The sequence below is a fragment of the Triturus cristatus genome, chromosome 5_2 (assembly GCF_964204655.1).
Source record: "Triturus cristatus chromosome 5_2, aTriCri1.1, whole genome shotgun sequence".
In the NCBI taxonomy this organism is placed as follows: Eukaryota; Metazoa; Chordata; class Amphibia; order Caudata; family Salamandridae; genus Triturus; species Triturus cristatus.
Window position 1 is genome coordinate 1,078,509,127 of NC_140588.1, and position 23,229 is coordinate 1,078,532,355.

Genomic DNA, 23,229 nt, shown 5'->3' on the forward strand with positions numbered 1-23,229 from the left:
AGCTACAGCATGCAATGCGATTTTGCACGCCAGTAGTGCACATCCATCCTCACAGATAAATTCTATTCCGCTTGGAGAAATGCTCCGTATCAAACGCAATTGTAGCGTTGAAACTTCCCTTGACAAAGAACTTAGCATTGTAGAGAAAAGATTTGAAATGAGAGGGTACCCCAGGAACATAATCAAATCAGCAAGACAGAAAGCCAACAAAGTCAGCAGAACAAACTTACTATCCATTACTACTAAAAAAAAGAGAAGAAGCTCGAAAGTATCAAAGAGTGCCTTTATCACTCCATATACTAGTCTGAGTTCAGATGTGTATAAGATTCTGAGAAAACATTGGCATCTTTTAACACATGATATCAGCCTACAGGGTGTGATTGGACCAAAACCGCAGATGATCCACCAACGAGGGCGAACATTGAGACAACAACTGTGCCCGAGTTTCATTCCTCCCGAACAGCAATCTACCTGGTTACCCGTTGCCCCTAATGGTTTTTTTAGGTGTGGTTTGTGTAATATATGTTGTTATGGACTTCACAAAATCAACACTTTTAAATATAACACTGAGAAAACTTATACCATCAGACGATTTATCAATTGCAACACCAAATGGGTTGTGTACTGTATCAAATGTGTGTGCACAAAAATATATATTGGAAGCACAATTAGACCTTTAAAGGAGAGGATTCAAGAACACATTCGTGCCATCAGAAACAACAATATACAATATCCTCTGGCAGTCCATTTTAATAGTGAACACACACCATTTGACCTACAGAAAGTTGGCTTCCATGGCATAGATGCATTAAGTCAGAATGTACGGGGTGGCGACATGACGTCGCAGTTACGCAAATTAGAGAGTACTTGGATCATCAGACTGAGGGCGGTGGAACACGGGTTAAATCGTGATAAAGAGCTGTGTGAATTTTTATGAATCAAGTTAAGACACCCATATGCCCTCTTACTGACATACGCACTATTCCTTATATCTGCTGATTTCTTCTTTCTCTAACATTGTAATGGCTGATTGGCATGTGATTACATGATCCCGTATCAGTATACCTTGGGCTCTTAGCCCTTCTTAACTCTTTTGTCCATCGACACTTTCATAATATTACCAAATCAACATTTGGAGTGAGTCCTTAATTTTCCAGTCCTCCGCTAGCTGTTACTGGTATTGGACAGGTTATCGGTACTTTTGCTTGTCTGATAAATAGATGCATGGTCAATATGTGCCTGTGACACCAAGGACATTCTTGACCTTGTACATACATTTTGTACTAATTGCTGATCACAATGAATAGGTGCACGACCTATGAGTTGTGTGCATTTTTTGACTTTATTGTTACAAGTCTTTCCCCGCAGTGATTTAGTCATCAGGGGATTTTCTCAGCATGTTTATGCTCCTCACGTATTGTCTCCATACATGCCCATGAGAATTCAGGAGCTAGTTGCACATTTAATTCCAGTGGGTTGATACTCACATCCAATATTCAGATAGAAATACCAACCATTGACGAGGGCAGCTAGTCTTTTTTTCATGTTTATTAGACTACTGTCACTTTTAATACATGATATGCCTCTTAATGGGCGATGCTCACAAGTAAATTACATTATGGCCAAAAGTTAAAACTCTAAAAGTATTAGTGAGGCAAAAGTACCTATTTGTACGAAATCGCGCTATACTGAATGGTACAACAATACCAAGTCCGCTTTCTATGACTGTTGAGTAAGATTTAAATAGACGGTTCTAATGGCACCCGCGTTTACAGACACGCCGAGTTGCCACGCGTCTTCGTTAGGACACTGCTGCGACATTCAGGTAAAGCCTAAACGAGATAATATCGATCTATTGCTCCGAAGAACTTAGCGCCGGATCCGAGTGTACATGCTCCATGCTATCACGCCCAATACATAGCCAGACACGCTCACGGGAGCACATTAGTTTTAACGATGTAGTTCGTCCTCTGTTTTTTAACACTTAGAATTTTCTAAGTTTACTTTTGGGCACTTTTAGTAAAACTATATTATTGATATTGTCTAATATAGGGCTTATCAAGGTCCTTTATTTTGGTTCCCGCACCTGAAGGGGTACCTTAATCACAACATGTGATGCGGCTCGATTACTACGTGTCCCAGGCTGCCTTTTAGAAACTCGACAAGAACATTAAAGTGGACACGGATCTAACAGGGTGAGAAACAGTTTTATTAATGACTCCTAAAACGCTTGTGAGTATAACTAAACTCACTTTTATATCCAGTTTCGGGTTCAACATTTGTTCCTTTTCTTATGTGTTCTTCTATCAGAATTAATCCAGATAGTGACGGATTCACAGCGCATGATTTTAATCAATTCAGGGGACGTTGGTATGATTTACTAGGTGAGAGAAATATTTGTAATGTTAAGTATCATTCACAAAGTTGTTCTATTGCACTATCGGTGTATTGGTGGTGGTATTTTTTGATATTTTTGGAGTTATGTCATTGACTTTTTGCAGTGTCATGATGACTTATAGAAAAAACTGTTCTTGTATTACTGACATGCAATCAGGTTTCGACTAGATCTGGTCATGTGTGATATTGATCACACTGAAAGGACACTCATATAGGCTCTCTTACAGTTTTCAAGATGCATGCATTAAGATGGGCTAACCTGACATAGCGTGCTGTTTGTCATATCAGAACTAGGATGGTGTTTCTTTGATCTTAACAGAAATAATGTCTTTTGCTCAGCTATGGCTGAATCATCATGTGCTATCCTGTCCAATCATGTCATTAGAGGTTTTGAGTTGCGTCTCCTACGTCTGTCTGTTATCTATGTGGACGGAAGAATACGTAACCAATGACAGAAGTGTTTATCTATTTGTAATTTTGATTTGTGATATCTAAGGGCGTTTCTATGTGTTTATTCACTGCGGTGATTTTCACTGATTATATTTGATGACTGTACAATTATTATTTTATATGTATTTTCCTGCAGCCTTGAAAAAGCCCGGTGGGCGAAATGCGCGTCGGCTGCTGCTGCTCTGCGCTGTTGTTTGTTGAATAAAATAATCTGCAACAGGACCTGATTGGGAAACTTCTTTATATCCAATTACAAAAAAAAAGGGAAAACAAAGGACACTCCAAACTACTATTCATGTTGCTGAGGTTCTGACTAAAACCTTTGGATTATAGTGACTCTACTTGGGTGTGCTCAGGTGTATTTTGACTTTGTACGTTGCCTTGGGACTCGTCCCATGGTTGTTTATACCCTGATGGGTGGGTATTGTTGACACCGTGACAGCACCTCTATATGCGATTCGAAATATATATGTACATTTGTGTGTTTTACTGTATTCGTGGATGTGCAGATCATATATGCAAAAACCCATGTCTTTTGTGATTGTACCTTAAATGCATCTGACCGGTTTGCATCTCCCGAGCTCCTGAGGACTCCAAAGATTTCTGCAACACAGGAGGTGGGTTCCCAAGTGTCCCCGAGGTCGACTAGTGCTCTCAGCAATCCTGAGACCCGCAGCCCTCGTGGGGACCGTGCAACCTGTACCCCTGTGCACCGTGTCCATTTGCAGCAGCATATGCTTTTCGGCGACCCTTGAGGCTGTGCTTTGGGCTACTTGTAGTCTTGATACTGAGCAGTAATTCCACTGAAGATTTCCAGCCTACACTCCACGAGGGTTCCGTGGGCTGGTATTTTGTGATTTAGCTCAAGGTCCCTTCGCGATCCCTGGTCCGTTGACCTGTGGGTCCCTGCGAAGGTAACTTTAACTTTCAGTGGGCTTTCCTGGTTGATCCAGATGTGCCCTGACTCTCCATCACTTGGAGAGTCCCCAGGACCTTGCTGGTCCTCACCAAAGCATCTTTCCTCTGCCCGCGAGTTGCAGTTGCCAAGGCTTGTTGGTGTTCAATCCGGACACTGACCCATCAGCACTCGACATCCTTCGTGGGACAGCTCACCTCTGGACTTTGGTTATCGTCAATGTCTCCTGGTCCCCGTGGCTGCAGAGTCAAGCTTCACCTCTTCTCACCTGAAACACCTGACATCGGTGGGCATTCGTCTTTCGTGCCCCTGGTCACTGTGAAGTGACCCAGACTCTGTCCCCTCTGCTTTCAGGTTCTTCTCAGCACCGATCCAGGCTTGGATCAGACCAGACACTTTTCATCTTCCCGCCAGCAGCACTTCTTCGCATCACGCCATTGTAATCAACGAGCGTTTCCAACACCACTTGACCCCTATGCACCCCGCTCCTCTGGGATAGGTAACACGGGTACCTCGGTACTCTCAAGGGTCCTGGCCTTAGAACCTTCTATGTTCCAAAGGGTTTGCTTGGAGTCCTCTCCTAAGTGTCCTTAATCTTTAACATTCCAACCGTGATTTCCCATAGAGTTGTATGGAGCTCGCGTCTGTGTTCTCACACTGCACCCGTCCTCCGTGGGTCCCCTGTGTCACTACTTTGGGTGGTTCCTTGGGTCCCAGCAATTCTACGTGCTCTAGGCACTGTGTCTAGTCAAGTCATGGTTGTTATACCACTTTATTAAAATATGGTTCGGTCTCGCCCTGGAGCCTGCTGTGTATTGTGCTATTTTCTGTCGTTCTAGTGATTTAATATTGTGTACTTTGTGCTCTAATCTCATAAAGAGATTAGTAGAGAGTGTTTAGTAATAAATAATAAATACATATTTTTATAATAACACTTGTGTTGTTCTCCTTTCATTTGGTCATTCGGGAGGTTATAATCTGGTAAACCAAGCTGCTTTACATTCCTTCGAGACTTAGCCTGAAGGCTGCTCTCCATAGCTACCACTAGGATGGCTTTCAATAAAGGTTGTCTTTATTCTAATCATCAATAAGGGTCGCTTGGACTGGTGCAAGGTGCCCACTATAACTAGTGGACAGCAAATACCAGGCCAACTTCTCACATTGTTGATATGGTCCTTCAAAGTCAGATTTTTGTCTAGGATTTAGCGGTGTTTGAAAGATTGAGAGGACAGTTAAGGGCGTTAAGGTCAGAGATCCAACCTCGGATAGGAAGACAGTTACTTTGAGGAGAGAATAGAATGATTTCAGTTTTATTCGAGTTCAGTTTTAGATGGTTAGAGAAAACCCAAGATTGAATCTTGCTTAGGGTATTGTTTAGATGAAGGACATCTCTGTGAGATTTGATTTTATAGTAGAGTTGCGTGTCATCAGCATAAACGTGATAATTTATCCCTGCTTGGATCAACATGTTGGTAAGGGACTCCATGAAGAGGTTGAAGAGACACCCAGAGAGACCAGAGTGGGCTTGTAGAGGCAGGAGTTCATTTTAATTTGTTGAGTACGGTGTTGGAGGTAGGAGGAGAACTATTTAAGGACAGAGCCATTGAGTCCTGAGCCGGACTTGAGAGATTCAAGTAAGGAGGAGTGATTAAATGTATCAAATGCAGCAGAGAGGTCGAGGAGTATAAGAAGGCAAGAGTCTCCCTTATCTAGCAAACAATGAATATCTCGGCAATGTTTAGTATGGCAGTTTCAGTACTGCAGCCTTTCCTGAAACCAGATTCAAAGGAGTCGAGTAAGTTGTATTTATCTATGTGGCTGTTAAGTTGAAGTAAGACACATTTCTCCATAGTTTGGGCTAGGAGATGGAGGTTTGAGATGGTACGAAGGTTACTAGGATCATTAGGGTCTGCCTTGGGATTTTTAAGGATGGGAGTGATTGGCCCAAGTTGAAGGGAGTTTGGGACACACCCCGAGGCAAAGGAGGTGTTAATAATTTTTGTCCAACAAGGGGCAATGATATGGTTCAGGGAAGGTATTCATTTTGCCGGGAGAGGGTCTTTGATATGAGAGGTATACTTCAGTTTCGTAATAATATTGAAGACTTCAAGCTCAGTCATGGGTTTAAAATTTGAGCAGGAGGATTAATTTTTCAATTGTATGTTGAAAATGTTGTCTTCTGCGCCAGTTGGGGTCGATTGGTGAAGAAAAGTAACAGAAGGGGGGTTAGCCGAGGGGAGAGGGTGAGAGCTGAGAGAAGTTGAGGTCTAGGCGAGATGAAAGTAGAAGGGAAACGGCTGACACCCACTGTAACTGGAATGCTGGAGTAGGGGAGAGAATCAGTAGACTGAGAATTAGGGAGATATGAATTGTTGAGGGTAATAAGGTCACCAGTAGAGAAAGGGCAGACAGCACGATAAAGCCTGTGCGCTTTCTGCAAAGGGGGATGGTCGGCCACTGGGAATATTGAGAGGAGTTGTGAGAACTGGTGGGAGAAGTGTCAAAAGAGTTCATGTGAACTTGGGGGTTAAGGTTGGAGAGATCTATGCCAGACCTAACGGTTTTGCCAAACTCAGTCAGCACACTGAACTCTTATTTCGGCAGTGACCGGGCAGCAGGAACAGAAGAGCTGCTGAATGAACTGAGGTTTATCATCAGTGCAGCAGCTAAATGTGTCTGCTAGGTCACACCGTCATGGAAGCCATTAGAGGAACTGGTATTTAGCATCTTAGGAAAGCGTTTGTTTTGGTGTAAGGTGAACCAATGTGACAGGGGAAATTAAAAAACAACAAAAAGGATTGAATTTGGTATACTGTGCATGTAATGTATGGGATAAAGAATTTAATGTGACACAAAGTGGGAGCATTGTGCCATGTCTATGTAGGACAGCCCCCCAACATCCAAGGGTCCCCGCTTCCTAGAGGTAGAGAGGTGCAACAAGAGCATGAGGGGAGCGATGCCCACTCCTCTGGGCTGGTCCAAGATGGGCGCATCCTCACCGTGTACTCCGTCTCCTTGTTGCTCCTGTACTTGACTTTGAACTCCACACAATTTCTTTTGTAGCTGGAGTCCCACCTCAGCAGCAGCTGGTTGTTGGTCACATTCACTAAGGTCAGATTCACAGGTGGGCCTAGTTTCACTGGAAAAGGAGACAGATTCAGTCAGTCAAACAAGCTTTTTTCAATTTAAAATAAATCATAAAAGCACATGGGACAAGATTTCATCATAAAACATATTCAAAATACATATAAAAAGAGAAATGTCAAAATGCATCATAGTAGATATTAAAACATAGCAGCCCCCCATTGGTTCAATAAGAATGTAATCATCTGTAATAAATCAGAAATTAAACAGACCAATACAGAATACACCGCCCCTCCCTTACCCATATTTCTTTCTTATTGCAATCGCTCCTCGGATAAAATATAAAAGTGCAGAACAAATGTCCATAGAGTCCAAAGAGAGAAGACATCTATGACCTTCTTGTGATACCTTCTGCTCAGCCAGTGTGACTGTGCTGCTGGAATGTTGGTGAGTGAGTGAATCAGTTGGAGGATGGGCTGAGCAGCAGGGTGGCTGCCCCTGGTGGGGCTCTACATCATAACATCTATCCTGAATAAATCTACCTGCTTAATATACATGGACTACGAGGCGTCTTTATTACAACATATTTTGGCAACGATTTTACCAAGAAGAACCTGCATGTGCCACCTGAAGGGAAACTATGAAGCCTAAAGTAACTTGAAATTGAAAAAGAAAAACTTCAAGGCGTTCCTCTTGTAGCTAAGTTTGACGTGCACAGCAAGCTTGCAGCCCTGAGCCCCACCAGTGACCACAACACCAGTCGGCCCCAACCCGAGCGTGCCAGTTCCTGCTGGACGTACCGGCTGCTGTAACCTTGCAAGAGGTGCCTGTGTCGAATTAACTTGGGAAAGTGTCTCCATCAATTTGAGTTTCCCGTGGAGCAACAAGAAGAGTGTTTGGGGTGCTGCCACTTGAAGGGGTGTCCGTATCGCGTAGTGCAACAGTCGTCAAGAGGAGCTTCGCAGAGGATCAACCAGTATGGGCTTTCCCTCAAGCTTGTCTCTAACAGCCTTGAGGAAGAAGGAGTTTCTCTCTGCCTTTGTGGGACGTACGTTTCTAGTGCTGCTCCTTGCAGAGGTGTCCTGGTCCTGAAGCGTGACTAGCCTGCTGAGCAGCGTCTTGTGTATACTCGGCCGTTCTGTCTTGCCGCACAGAGGATCTGCATTGCTCGTGTACGTGAGTGGACTTAGCCTTTTTTTGTTACCTGACTGCAGAATTGCATTAGTTTATATCTTGCGTGAGTGGACTTCGCTGTGGTGCATTGGGCTTGTCTTCCTCCACTTTGTCTATGCCGAATGTTACATGTGCTGTAGATTACAAGTGACGTTTTCACAGTGGCATTGCAGCAAGGGTGGTTTTGTCGAAACATTTTAAATGATGTTTTACCATTATTCAACCACCAGTTCAACTGCCACTGTTTTTTAAAAATTGTGGCACGAGCGAGTCAAGTGACGCTCGTGCCCGCCTACCTTCATCTTGGGTTTGACACAGATTTCCTGTGGCGCTGTTTTCCTACGTTCCAGGAACCTTCATTTGTGACGTTTCACCTTCCTACATGTCTGCACAGCTGCACTGCAACGTTTGGCGCACGTTCACTGTGAAAAAGTGGGTTTCTGTTGCAGTAAATCCCCCCTTTTTTTGTTGCCAGACTACTGATTCTCTTTGACTTGATGTGCTCTGGGGCACTGCCAATCAGGACCCCACGGCCTGTGTTCTTTCCCAAAAACAAAACCCAATTGGCATCTCTGGCCACATGTCAGCCCCTGGTAAATGGTACCATATGTACCCAGGGCACTGTGACCAGAGAAGGCTCCTAAGGACTGCAGCACTTATTGTGCCACCCTTAGAGGCCCTGTACCCTGACACACACACACTGCCTTTGCAGGCTGAGTGTCTGGGTGCAGAAAAAAACAGAGTCGACATGGCAAATATCCCTGTGTGCCATACTCACAAACCACTGCCCTGGCATACATCCGTCACCCCTCTAGCTGGGTGCCCTATGCCAGTGGTGAGTGTTCAGTTGCATGAGCCCTGTACCCCTACAGTGCTCAGCTCCATTCCTGGGCCCTGTAAGTGCAGTGCTGCCATTAAGAGTATATGGTGCTGGGAGGTTGTCATTACGAACTCCACAGCACCATAATGGCTACACTGAAGATTGGGAAGTTTGGTATCAAACCACATTAAACCACTGATGCCAGTGTGGGATTTAATGTAAAATGCACCACAGAGGGCATCTTAGAGATGCCCCCTGAAAAACGACCAACTCCCAGTGACCTGACTGAGTGGCTGGGCAGGCTGCCACTCAGTCAGGTCACTGGGACATGTTTCTGGACCCCGGGGTCGAGAGCCTGCTGCTCTCTGGGGCCTGAAACAATGCACATCCTGGGCGAGGTGCCAAGTCTCCTCCCATAGGATGGGCAGGGTTCACAAAGGGGAAGCTTAAAAGGCTTGCCGCCTTTGGGAGCCTCCCAGACCATTTGCTGCTTTCAGCAACTGGTCCCCACTGGTTCTACCTTGGGCGGGAGAACCGGTGGGAAAAACAAGTGAGGAAGAGAGGTGTGCCCACCTCTGCCAACTCCACCCCTAAGTTGGGGGAGGCGAGGTGAAGCACAACCTTGAGTCCCCGCCATCTTGAGGTTGGGGGGACCCAGCCAACCAGGGGCAGGCTCCTGCCCCCCTCCCACTGGAGAGTGGCAGAATAGGGGGTGTACCCACCCCAAGGAAGGGACCCATTGGTCCCTGCCCTTTACCTACCTCTAACGCCCCTAAATTTAGTATTTAGGGGCACCCTGAACCTTCCTTCCTCAGATCCAGCAACCACAAGAAAAGAAGAAGGACGAGAAGCCGTGCAGAGATAACAAGTGGACGACGCCCACTGACTTGGCCCCAGCCCTACAGGCCTGTCTCCCCTCGAACCTGCTCCTGTGACACCCCGGTATGTCCAGCGGCCAGCAACCTCAAAAACACTGGAGGACCTGCCTGCATTCACTTCCCAAGCTGTTTCTCCCGTGAACACCGGACGTGTTTAAACTGCAGCTTCTGGTGCCAGCCAGAAACCGTGAACCCAGCACACTCTGCACCCGCCGAGCCCGGCCCGTGTTTGAGTGATCAAACAGCACGAGGAGGTCCTACCGGTGATCCTGACCCGAGATCCGGACCTGCCTGAAGCCTCCAGACGATGCCTGCAGCCTCAATCCAGAGGACCCCTCCTACCGCGACCAGAGCAGGTAAGAAAATCTGACGTCCAAAGGCACCCCTGCACCCGACGCCCTTCGGCCTTGTGTGCCCAACCCAGCGGTGCCTAACCATCCCTGCACATCCCAACTTACCCCTCAAAGTGGTGGTCACTCCTAGAAGATCCTCGTCCCTGAGCCTGCAGTGTTTCTTTGTCCCGGAGAATCCCCATTGAAATCAACAGGGCACCCGACCTCAAAACAGCACCCTGCACCCGGCTGCCCTAGCGCCGCTGAGGGTGCCCCTTTTGTGCTAACTTGGTCCCCAACTTGCCCTGAGCTTAACCCTAGGAGCTTTGCTCCCATAACCCTGTGGCCTGCTTGCCAGCCGCCACCAACCGGAGGCCCCCCTATCCTCCATAGGATAACATTAGGCCTCAACACTCTGCACCCGGCCGCCCTAGTGCCACTGGGGGTGCAACAACAGTGCCCCGGAGTCTAACCCCAGAACCCTAACTCAAAAGACTGATTACTTACCTTGAAACCGATAACTAATTTTTCCTCTTAGGATAACATTGACACTTTTTCTCCCAAAAAGTTTCTAAGTGTCGACTTTTGAAAACTACAAATATTCCTTAAAAATCAGCCAAATAACCAAAACGCATTTTCTCATCTGTTTTCAGGAAATGTCCCAGTGTTGAATCCAGGATCCAGCACTGAGTAAGAAAAAGTAACGATAACCTAGCTTACCTGCTAAGTGAATTTCCTCCCATAGGATAACATTGGTGATTCTATGTGAAAAAGTTTCAAAGTGTCAACTTTTGAAATATAAGACTATTCTTTAAAAATCGCACACACTACAAAAACGCAATTACTTACCTGTTTTAAGTAGATGTCCCAGGGCAGAATCTAGGAGTCCAGCACTGGATTTTAAAAGTAACGCAAAAGTAACTTACCTGCTAAGTGAATTTCCTCCCATAGGATAACATTGGTGATTCTATGTGAAAAGGTTTCCAAGTGTCAACTTTTGAAATGCAATAATATTTTTTAACAATCGTACCTTTAACCAAAATGCATTTACGCACCTGTTTTCAGGAAATGTCCCAGGGCTGAATCTAGGATCCAGTCCTGTGGTAGCAAAAGTAATCTGAAAAGTAATTAACTGCATTTTACTTAAAAAGCCCAATAAATTGAATGTACTGTACCTGCAATGTGTTGCAAACTGCTGACTTAAAACTGTAACCAAAACCAGTACATGTTACACTGCAATTTTGAACTGTGTTCATACAAGTAATTTACTACTGAAAGGTATTTTTATGCTTACCTGTACCAGGCTTGCTTGGTTCTAGAAATAAAACAACAGTATATATTTTTATACAAAACAAGTGTCCTAGAGTTCAGTTCTTGAGAGCATGGATTCATTTGCTGACTGAGTGTGTACATCAAATGCTTTACACTGTCCTCTGATACTGACTTACTGCTCGACCAAGCTACCATTTTAAAGAGTAAGGTTCTATCTAACTTTAGCCTCTGCCAAACCTCTGGAGACCCTTGGACACTATACACACTGTACCTCACTTTGGTGCAGTATATATAGAACTAGTTTCTTACATTCGCGCCTGGAGCCACTCGACGCACGTAATGCATGCATGCCGCCATATTGTTTTAATAGCAACTTTCGAGCTTCGGACCTCTGTAGTTCCGAGCTTCGGACCTCTGTAGTTCCTGTGCTATGCAATTTTAATTGGAACTCTCTTTCGCATTACTCATTTTCTTCATATGTTCTGTGTACAGAGGGTGTTTCCAGAAGCACTAAAGGTACTATTTACTGCCTCCCGCATGCAAATTTTGAAGCAACATGATCCGCAGTGCAGTATAGTGGTAGTGTCCTAGTACACTACAGACAATGACTATGATTTTATTATTTTTAATAATAGTTGTGGTTCAGCTTTCGCTGCCTTTGTGGGGAAGTTGGTGAATTGCTCTCTACTAGGCAACAATGTAATCATGCCTGTGAGACAGGGTTTATTCCGGTTTCCAAGGTCTACCGGCGTAATCTACAGTGGAAATGTGCTGTGAAGAGTTTGTTTTGTTTCCTAACAACAGCAAATGTTCGTTATTCAAGCATGATCTCGGGTGAGAGGTCACTCACCGGTGTGTTTCACATGTCCTTCCTCAGTGTTGGCATGTCTGCTGATTTTCAATGTTTTGTTTTTCCCCTGCTTTGGTGAGATTTAACAGTCTTGCTTTAATGATTTTGAAGGGTCACTTATCCAGGTGTGTTTAAAACTCATGCAAGGTTTATCCCCCTCTTTTAACGTGTGTGTTGTGTGTTGATTTGCAGTCGTGGGATGGTGCAGTGTGTACGTTTCTTGCTTATTTGGGTTCAATGCAGTGGTTAAGCCAGATTTTTGCTGTGTTGTGGTTTCTTGATTGGTGTGGAGTGTTTTTTCCCCCACACTTACCACCCTTACTAGGGGTAAGGGTGAAGGGCAGTATAGATGTCAAATTTTGTTGGTGTTGTGTGGCAGTGTGGAGCCACAGTACATGGGATTTTAGTGTTTTTCCACCCAGCCTATGGGGTTAAGGTGAAGGACAGAGAGCAGGCCATATTTTTGAAGAGTGGGTGTTTTCATCACTAGTGATTGCTGTTTCTACCTTACTACGTGATTGGGTGTAGAGTTGTGTAGTTCTTACATGATTGGTGTGGAGTGACTTTCCACACTTACCACCCTTACTACGGGTTTGGGTGTCGGGCAGTGTTGATGCCATATGTTTGGTGTGGAGTGGTGTTCCACACTTACCACCCTTACTACGGCTAAGGGTGGAGGGCAGTGTTGATGCCATATGTTTGGTGTGGAGTGGTGTTCCACACTTACCACCCTTACTACGGCTAAGGGTGGAGGGCAGTGTTGATGCTTTTTGGTTGGTGTGGAGTGACTTTCCACACTTACCACCCTTACTACAACTAAGGGTGGAGGGCAGTGTTGATGCCATATGTTTGGTGTGGAGTGACTTTCCACACTTACCACCCTTACTACGGGTTTGGGTGTCGGGCAGTGTTGATGCCATATGTTTGGTGTGGAGTGGTGTTCCACACTTACCACCCTTACTACGGGTTTGGGTGTCGGGCAGTGTTGATGCCATATGTTTGGTGTGGAGTGGTGTTCCACACTTACCACCCTTACTACGGGTTTGGGTGTCGGGCAGTGTTGATGCCATATGTTTGGTGTGGAGTGGTGTTCCACACTTACCACCCTTACTACGGCTAAGGGTGGAGGGCAGTGTTGATGCCATATGTTTGGTGTGGAGTGGTGTTCCACACTTACCACCCTTACTACGGCTAAGGGTGGAGGGCAGTGTTGATGCCATATGTTTGGTGTGGAGTGGTGTTCCACACTTACCACCCTTACTACGGCTAAGGGTGGAGGGCAGTGTTGATGCCATATGTTTGGTGTGGAGTGGTGTTCCACACTTACCACCCTTACTACGGCTAAGGGTGGAGGGCAGTGTTGATGCTTTTTGGTTGGTGTGGAGCGGTGTTCCATTATTACAACAATTCTGTATAAGAACAGAGCCATAAAGACCTCAGTGTCAGGAGTATTGCATTTAACTTTTGCCAAGTTATGCAAAGGGCAAAAGAGCGTAAAGTGCAAAGTGCTCTGTTTTGTCAAGTTATCACATGGGCTAAGAATATTAGACCAACCACATTCCTGTAGAAAAGCCAGCAAAAAGTGCACCAGAGACAGATTCAGTCATTGGCTGGTGGTTTACTGTCTCCTCTCTCTCTTTACTCCATGCATGTCTGTGGAGTAGGCTGGGTAATACTGATGTGTTGGACTTCTGTGCAGGGGGGCATGCACTTGCTGTCTATACTGGAGGGATCTACCTTATGTTTGGGCTCAAGTTATCTATATGTGTCTCTGTGCAGGAAGGGGGTGTGAGAATGTCTGTGTGGATTTGTGGGGTATCAAGTGTGGCATGTGGGGTGTCTATTTGCAATGCGTATGTGCCAGGTACCATGCAGCATCCGTAACGTTAATATTAGAACACTGGACGGTGGAAGCTCCACTGAAGACAATGGAGCGGCTCAGCGCTAATGGCTGCTCTGGGCCTGCTGACACAACATTCCAGTGCTGGTGATTTTCTAATTTAGAACAGTCTACTCTCAGTGGGTGGAATGTTCTAATAGCATTATAGCCCTTCTGCCACTTGTGCCCGCTGTTAGAGGCCCTCTCCCTCCTTAAAGGTCCTCGCCTGCAGTTCAGGCCTACAAATGGGATTCAGGGCCTTTAAAAGCCGGTAGAACCCTCTGCAGTGGGCCAAAAGGCTATATTAACAACCTGCTTCTCATACAATGTTTGCCTGATCATATTAGTTAGAGGAATAGGAGACTGTGGGGCATATTCTCATGAACGTGTGATAATCATCGCAAAAGTTACTTAACGCAACCTACAACATCGTAGTCGATCGTGGGAATTTTACGCTGTGTTAACCAAGTATTCACAACACGGCGGTACCATGCGATAGACACCAGATAACGCGTCAACTGACTGCGTTAAAATCAATGCCATGCTGCAAAAAAGCGAAACACGAACGCAAAAAAATCTGCGATGAGGCCAAGTGCGATTCAAAAAGCTGCAAAAAACAGCCACAGGCCTGCAAAAATCCCACGCATCTGGCTGGAAAATACACTATAAAAGCAGAACAAGAAAAGCACACCAGAAACAATCCAAAGTGCGCAGCAACATGGAGGCACCCTGAACAAGTGCAGAGGCCAACACAAACTTCACAAGCCAAACAGACCACCAGCAAGGTACAACGGGGTCGTCGAAGGCCAGGGAGAAGAGGGAGAGGTAGATGGGGTGCAGTGTGCAGCAACACAAGACCAGCGTCACGGAGGTGTCAGAACACTACCAGCAACTGTCCCACACTCAGACTACCTGGAATGCAGCCGGAGTGTTGAGGAGGACAATGGATGAGGCCAAGAGGCGCTGGCATGACCTGGAAACCTAATCCAGGCACAAACCCGCTGCCAACAGGAAGGCAGCAACGGCGACCGGAGGTGTGAGTCTTGCGCCACGGGAGGAGCCTGAGGAAATGGAGGCCAGTCATCAGTGTGGCGAAGGTGCAAGGAGGGGGGAGTACGGACACAGCTCGAGAGGACCTGACACAACAACAACATGGTGAGGAACAAACAGGGACTAGGGGGACAGGGGGAGATGGGCACAATGGCACATATGCACAGTCAAGTATAGCACACTGCACACCCACAATGACCCTGGATCATGTCCCTCATCCCCGTGGCACACTGCAGCACACACACATAGCAATCACAGCACATCCACATTGACGACAACGTGGTACAATGCGCAAAGCCGACACTGCAGAACAGAGGACACAACTGGCTCCGCACATGCACAGAAACATACCCACTACTACATCTGACTGAGTAGGAAACTGTGAAATGGAAAAGTACGCGTACGATCTCACATCCGTCATGTAGTTCAAATGTACACTGTCCCGCAGCAGTACTCAGCACCTCCCAAACAGTCACAATGTAAATTGTCATACAGTCTGCATGTAAACCAGAACAATGCGCCAACATAGATGTCAACACAATGTCAACATGCATCTCCCCTTCACATTGCAGAGGGGCACACAACACCTCCAGCAGAGCACAGAAGACAACACATCAATAATGCCGTCTACGTCACATTAATACATTCAGAAGATAGGAGTCCATCAGAGTACAATTAATACAGTATCATGTATGGTCAAAACAATTGTTCAGGTAAGCATACAGTGCTGTTGATAATGAAACCATAGTGGACGGTATCTAGGTGGTGTCAACAACTGTATCAGTTACCTAAAAAGAATTGTAGCTCATGGTCGGTATTGAGTCACGCGTTTGCCAACACTCACTTCCGGTTTCCATACCGGAGAGTGAGTTGATGTTTTAGCCTTTGGTATTTTCTCTATACTTAAACGGAAGTCTTGGATACTCATCACTTCCGGTTTTCCCGCAAGTTTCCACTCGCAAGCGTACTCGCTTTCATCGTACTCGAGTAGCACGCAAGGTAAGCCTATTTTAGCGGTTCTATCTAATTTTAGTTTTGCGTTAGGATTTATTTATCCTAGGGATTTTGCCACATTCTACGATTAGCCCTCTGCCTTTATGGCTCGTTACACCAGGTCTTCTCCGTTTGACCGCCATTCATATTTGGACTTTTATCGGGATTAAACTGATTTCTGCCACACACCAGATCTACACACCTTACACTGAGCCGTGAGTGCAGTGACACCGTATTTAGCGCTTGCATACCACTGCCTTTGGTTCTTTTGCCTCCACTACTGGTATTCTTCCGTTATAAGCGCTTTTATTCTCCACATCTACCGCCCCAATTTAATCTTATAGGACGCTGTACTTTTAACTGAGCATACTGCATGCTCTTTTACTTCATCACCCCCTTATGAATAGTGGACACTGATTACCCGATGGAGTGCGCAGACTTACCTTACTGCACTCTATTTTCCACTGTCCATAATTTTTCCTTGCTTTTGTCGCTTGTGCTAATTTTGCTGCTCGTGGCAACTGTTGCAGCAACGGTTAGCGATTCATGACCGTTTTATACTTTTTTTACACTCTCGCATTTACCCGTTCATATTGATCCTTACAGGGTCATACCCTGGTCGGTGGCACCCTATTAAAAGGCCTAGGTGCAGAAACTCGCATTACAGTTCCTTTGTTGCGTGTTAGCAGATTCTTGAGCACCTTTTTCCCACCCTAATATACATTATTCCCTCTCCCCTTTTTTCCTCGGTGCTCCTGTTCTGGTACTTACCTGAAATATTAGTTTATGTCCTTCTTTGGAGTTGCTCACCCATTCAGCCGGGACGGATTTACAACCGGCGGAGAGGTGAGCACTGCTTTAATTTTTACCTACTCACCTTCTTCAATTCTTTGTTTTGTTCACCCCACATTTAGCCCATTTACTGACTGGGCTTCCCCATGTTGCCCCCCTTTTTACAGATTTTCTCCTTTCAGGCCATCTGTTCAATAGGTAAGATGGGCTCTCAGGACCATTAGCCATCCAATTTTATTATATCTTCATTTTTCTACCATCTTTGCTGTCTATTTTTGTTCCTTTTGTTCCTTTCTGGTGAAGGTTTCCCTTCCTGCCATTACATGTCACTGAAATTACAGACAAACTTTTCAGCCGTCAATAGCTATTACTATGCCACTCTGTACTATGTTATTTTTACTGTGTGAATACACAGTAATCTCTTTTGACTATTGTTTAACGCAATGTATGCTGCGTACATAATTAATCTTATGTTTTGACATACCGACACAGAGCATATTCATGGGGGATACTTCTATTCTTATTGATCGGAGTCCCTACATCGTCTCTAGGTGATGGTTCTGTTGCGCTGGGTGCAGTTTACACCACAGTCACAATGTATCGCCATTCCGTACACAGTTGATTTTAACTTTACGGAACAGTGTGTTAACACATTGCTATTGTACATCCTGTAGCCCTGAAGAAGTCGTGGGTTCACACCCTGACGAAACAAGTGTTGAAAGAAAGAAAACGCCAATTGGACTACTGTGATAGTTGTTTATTTGTTACTTGGAGTAATTCAAACTGTTGACACAGATTACGTGTGCACAGGTCACCTGTATTACAAATTCTTAGACTCTGGTCTTCTTTGGGGGTTCAGGGTTATCCCCCCACCCGTAGCACCGTTCAAATATTATTATTTCTCCATACCCACATACACACGAGGAGGCGCCATCGCATACCGCATCACTTTAAACCCCCTGTTATCTTGCATGATGCGGAAGGTCTGATGTTATCCAGAAGCAAATGGTGGAGTGGAAAGCGACAGCCTCTTTTTCACCACCAATTCGGTATCAGCTACATGAGGATGAAAACTACCCCCCAGTCCATAGGCTCAGACGCCACAAATATACGACCAGAGAGTGTCCATGAATGTCGGGGAACAGACTTAGTGGCACCGGTGCTGAGAGAGGATGCAGTCTGCGATGATGCCGGTACACTGATATGAACTCCGCCATCGCTAAATCAAGACTGTGACCTACTGGACCGCAGTGTAGGCCGGAGGTAGCGGTCAGCAGTGGCCCACAGCCACGTGTTATTGGCTCGCGATGCACAGAGTTAGTGACACCAGGGCAGTTGTCGGTAGTGTTCGATCACCTCCGTAATGATGATCCTATTCCCTCCGGACTGCAAAGCGTCATCCTCTTACGCCTCTCCTTGCATGCAATGATATGTATTCTGCCTTTGAATAATCGATGTTCAGTTCCAATACCGTGGCCTACTCGTGTGCTGCGTAGGCCGAGGGCAGTAGTCCTCGAGGGCCCACAGACACGTGTGGTTGTCAGGGCCGGACTGGGAACTTAAACCGGCCCTGGCAAACTGCTCGGCCGGCCCCCTCTGTGGTGAGAGGGGATGCAGCCAAGCAGTTTGCGAGGGCCGGTTTTGACCGATTTTGTTACACGGGCCGATAATGCCGACCCCCGGTAACAAAACCGGCCCCCAGGGGCCAAAAACCGGCCCCTAGCCTAGCGGCCCACCGGGGAAATGCCCGGTGCCCGCTATGGCCAGTCCAGCCCTGGTGGTTGTAATGCTATGCACAGACTTGGTGACACCACATCTAAGGGAGTGTAGTGACATAAACTCTGCCTTAAATAATGTTCACTGCCATGGTGTAATCAAGACTCGGTTCCAAATGTGTGACCTACGTGACCGTTGTGTAGGCCGGATGCAGCAGTAGAGTACGTCAACGAGAAAGGAGTAAAGAGGGCCTGTGTCGTGGAGCCCGTGATGGTGTGAGGAGGCTCAGGCTTGGAGCTTGCGCCGGCACGTGGTGGGGCTTCTGTGACACACGCCGGTGTCAGCAGGTGATCAGTGTGGCCTGGCTGCGCAGGGGCGAGCCTGAAGGGTTCGGGGTCCAGTGGGCCGGGGTACGGCAGGTGCACATGATCGCAGGCAACTCCGCTCACGAGGACGCTCTGGCAGAGACATTGGGCATTCCAGAAGAGGACCACGCCCAGGGCTACGTGCTATTTATTCACACCCCTACGCTGGCCTGGCGTACACCCGGCCATCCCACTCCACTCACGCTTATGTGGGGGATGTAACTGGCAACATTTCCGCAAACTCCCCCACTGACTGGGGTGACATGGTTGCGTCCACTGTCCACTACACTCCATACGCCAGCAGTGTATGTCACCATGGATATGGGTGTGTTATGCATACTTGGGTCTGTCCAGCACATCGCCGCCACTCTTGGCATTGTGTACTTTCCCAATGATGGTTCACTTGTCTCCTTCACACATGCCTGGTTCCCGAGAGGTCTCCGGGGAGAGCCGTCTCCAGTGATCGTACAGACAAGTAACTTCCCCCCCACAGACAGATATCACACACGGATAAGGTTCAGTGTTCTTTATAAGCACTTATTTAAGGTACGGTTGAGTGGTACAAGGAGGTCTGGACTCAGGGGTCCCCTCGATTAGAGTCTCGCAAGGTAGGGAAGGGGGTAGCGGGACAGTCTATTTACCAATCAGGTAGTTCGGATGAGAGGATGATGAGCTCACAATCCTCGAGCTTGGTGGTTAGGTGGTACGGTCCGCGGCAGCGCCAGCAGGTCCCGGTGCGGATGGTCGTTACAACGGGCCGCGGCAGCGCCAGCAGGTCCCAGGAAGATGAAGGTTGCAGAAGGCCGCGGCAGCGCCAGCGGGTCCCGGTGAGGATGGTCGTTACAACGGGCCGCGGCAGCGCCAGCAGGTCCCAGGAAGATGAATGTTGCAGAAGGCCGCGGCAGCGCCAGCAGGTCCCGGTGAGGATGGTCGTTACAACGGGCCGCGGCAGCGCCAGCAGGTCCCAGGAAGATGAATGTTGCAGAAGGCCGTGGCAGCGCCAGCAGGCAGGACGATGGTTCACAAGAGCGGCTACGGCAGCGCCAGTAGACCGTCAAGGTTGAGTTCACTCGGTGTCTCTCGACTCCAGGATACAACTGCCTTCCTGCTCCGGAGCTGCCTCAGTTATAGGGCTGGTGCCCTTTGATGTCCGGACCCTCGCACTTGGAGGTCGGAGGGCCCGGGATGAAGGTGTCCAGACACCCAGCAGGGGGTGGAGCCAGTGCCTGGGGGAGCTGGGGGCGATCGGCACCTGGCGGGGGAGAGCCCTTGGTACTTCTTTTTCCCATTGACCTGCCAAGTGGTCCGCTCGCCTCCTGGGTGGATGGTGGTGCCGGGATGTCGGGGCCGGCCAGGCCCGGGGTTAGGGTCGAGGTGAGGCCATGCGGCCGCGTGGTGCAGGGCCCAAGAGGGCGGCTTGACCCGGCCGGGGAAGCCGGTGGGGCTGGACCCCGTGATGAGTAGGGGTCCGAGGGCAGAGGGTCCGTCGGAAGACGGAGTACGGGTGCTTGTCGCGGGGGTATGCCAGGTGGGCCGGAGTTCGGGCCCTGTCGTGCGGGGAGGGAGCAAACCGTCTGTGAGGCCTGTCCAACATCCCCACAATCCGCTATTGTGTGGCTAAGGTGCCATACCGTTGATGGCTCATGTCCAGGGCTTGCCCAGGTTTCCACTGTAAGTTGTTCAGTCGTGTCTGGGGGTGGGCATGTGGTTTTGCTTGTTGTATGTGATTTCGTCACGTGTGCATTGCCAGAGTTGTGAGTTGCATGGTTGTGGAGTTGAGGTGTGCGGGCTGTTCATGTGGTTCTTGACAACGGGCGGTGCATTCCCATTGGTGCCAACCTGGAAGCGCTGGTTGATGATGGACTGTCGGAGGATGAAGAAATCATGCACACTGGCTGGGTATTTGGCGACGACGTTGGTGGAGATTCCACGGTGTTCGGATGTTGCCTGCACATTGATGTGAGACGTGTGCTGTCTGTTGTGGTGATTGTGTGCTGTGTCACCAGGGGGCACAAGTAGGACATGTGAGCTGTGGATTGCCCCCAACATGTGCGTGCATCCAGCTATGGCGTATGGTCCTTGCTTGGTCTCCAGCGGATCCTGCGCAATGTGGTGGACGTATAGATACTGGGGTACCAGGCTGATTATGGCATCCAGGACGGATGTGAGGGACTTGGATGAGGCTTGCTGTGAGACTCCTCTGACTCTGGGGGGTGTTGGTTGGGGGGTACCAGAGGCCAATAGGTGCAGCAGAGCCAGCTGCTTGGTGTGGGATGGGATGCTGGTTATCCGCTGTGTTGGTGCCGTTGGGCTGTTGGGCGTTGATGGTCAGGATGCTTGGGAAGGTTTTCCTTTCAAACCTGTGGTGGGTAATGACGTTCCCATGTGTTAGGTCTGTGAGGTTGGTGCGTTTTCAGCAGGTCACTGTCTTTGTCTGTGCTGCCTCAGTGTTGGTCCGGGCAGGAGGCGGAGGGAGTCCTGGGGGTCGTGGCGGTGGGTGTTGTTGCCCTATTGGGGCCCCGGGCTGTATGTTCAGTTGACCGGGTGCATCTGTTGCTCTTCATGTTTGGCTCGGGCTGTGCTCCCTTGGCTGCTACCGGTTGTCGTCGGACTTTACACCAGGTCAGAGCAAGTGTTAGTTTCCTGCGCCTTATCGCATGTTTCGTGGTCTTCTCGCAGATCTGTCTGGTGGTTGAGAATGTTGAGGAGTGGTGTTGTCGCTGCTTTTTGTTCGGGAACGCCTACTCTGCATCTCATTAGCGATAGTTGCCAGGGTCATCTGTGGCGATGTTTTTTGCGGATGCTATCAACGGAAAAGGGGTGCTAGGGGCTGTTAGCACCAGCTTGTGAGTGGGGAGATAAACTTATCGCAAGTTTGACTGCGCTAAAGTGCCGTTAACTCGGCGATAGCTCCTTGCGAATATGGCCCTGTCTGTGTTAGTGGGTATAGATTTTTTTTTCTTTCTGAGGTTTAGAAGTGCTATTTCAGATAATTTATTGGTTTTATACCGTACTCGTGAAGGCCAGCAGTCACTTCAAGGCATGCAGAAGATCACACAAGAAGGACAAGAAGCAGGCGTATCATCTGACAGGAGCATGACAGCAGAGACAGTAGGTCTGGGGAGTCTGCAATGATAGCAGTGTCATCACTTAAATGTCCGCATGGACAGATTCGTGTTCAGCAACTGCCTGAATCTCTGACACAAACTTCAGCATAAAGGGGAAGGGAGGTCCATCCTTTAGCCTTGAGCCTGTATTGCCCTGCCTTCAAAATGTTTAAATCTCACCTGTTAAACAAACTTTTTTGCCCACCAACCTTATGCATCAGATTTGTACATGTGGAAGCACAAACACACACAGACACACACTCACCCCACCACACTGAAAAAGCTTTGTTAAGGGTAGGTTGTGGTTTCAACTGCTCCTAAGCCATTACCATATGTTTAAAAAACCCTCAAAGATTCCCCTAACGAATTAAAGTTAAGGTTACAACGTTTGATGATCTACTTCCCACGCCTTTGTTGCATCCAACCTGCACTTTTATTGCCGCAGCTAAGATTGGCTGAGGGGTCTCACCTGCAGCCAAGCACAGCATCCCACAGCTCACAACTGATGGCCATGTGTAGCAGGGGCTGGCTGCAGGGCCTAACCTGTGTAGACCCTGTGGCACATTTATGAGAAAATGTCAGAGCGCGAAGCTGCGCCACATTTGGCAGCACCGAGCTCCGACAGAGATGCCCCGTACTCACAAGAATACGGTGCACCCGTCTTTTCCCTAGCGCTGGCGCTTAATTTAGCTGCCTAGCATCAAAGTGCAAGGGGGCCTGCGTTTCAGAGAATGATTGTTTAAGTGCAGGAAGGTGTCCCTTCCTGCACATAAACAATCACTATTTGTGATTTGTTACCTCTATGTCTGCTGCAGAATGCAGCACACATACACGTATCACGTATCGTCATTATTGAATGATTGTTTATGTGCAGGAAGAGACACCTTAAACAATCATTGTCGCAGAATGCAGAACACATAGAAAAAGCAAAATCAAGGAGAAATAAAAGTATTTGCATGGCTATAGTTTTTGGCGCTGCCTCAGATTTACACCTTGTAAATCTGGGGCAGAATCAAGAGCAATGGGTGTGCAGTGGAACGCCTAAGGCAACACCCATTGCACGCCCCTTTCACACAAAGTGATGCATGTAAAGGGGCCTTATTTACAAGCTGGGGTTAAGCCGCTTTGTAAGTATGGAGAAGGGCATATCACCAC

The 23,229-nt window shown here is 47.5% G+C and overlaps 2 protein-coding genes across 4 annotated transcripts in view; one reads left to right on the forward strand and one right to left on the reverse strand.

Moving 5' to 3' along the window:
* Positions 1 to 23,229, reverse strand: part of IL2RG (interleukin 2 receptor subunit gamma) — a 308,376-nt gene that overhangs the window by 97,595 nt on the left and 187,552 nt on the right. Inside the window, exon 4 of the mRNA XM_085608415.1 lies at positions 6,763 to 6,902. Within this exon, the coding sequence (XP_085464541.1) occupies positions 6,763 to 6,902 (140 nt within the window). The remainder of the gene's footprint in view (positions 1 to 6,762; positions 6,903 to 23,229) is intronic.
* The window catches only part of LOC146829702 (uncharacterized), a 59,747-nt gene continuing 52,545 nt past the window's right edge, over positions 16,028 to 23,229 (forward strand). The window contains exon 1 of one of the 3 annotated variants that reach the window (XR_014962285.1): positions 16,028 to 16,100. The gene's annotated coding sequence lies outside the window, so the exon portion shown is untranslated. The remainder of the gene's footprint in view (positions 16,101 to 23,229) is intronic. The other 2 variants (XM_085608412.1, XM_085608414.1) reach the window with 2 other exon arrangements.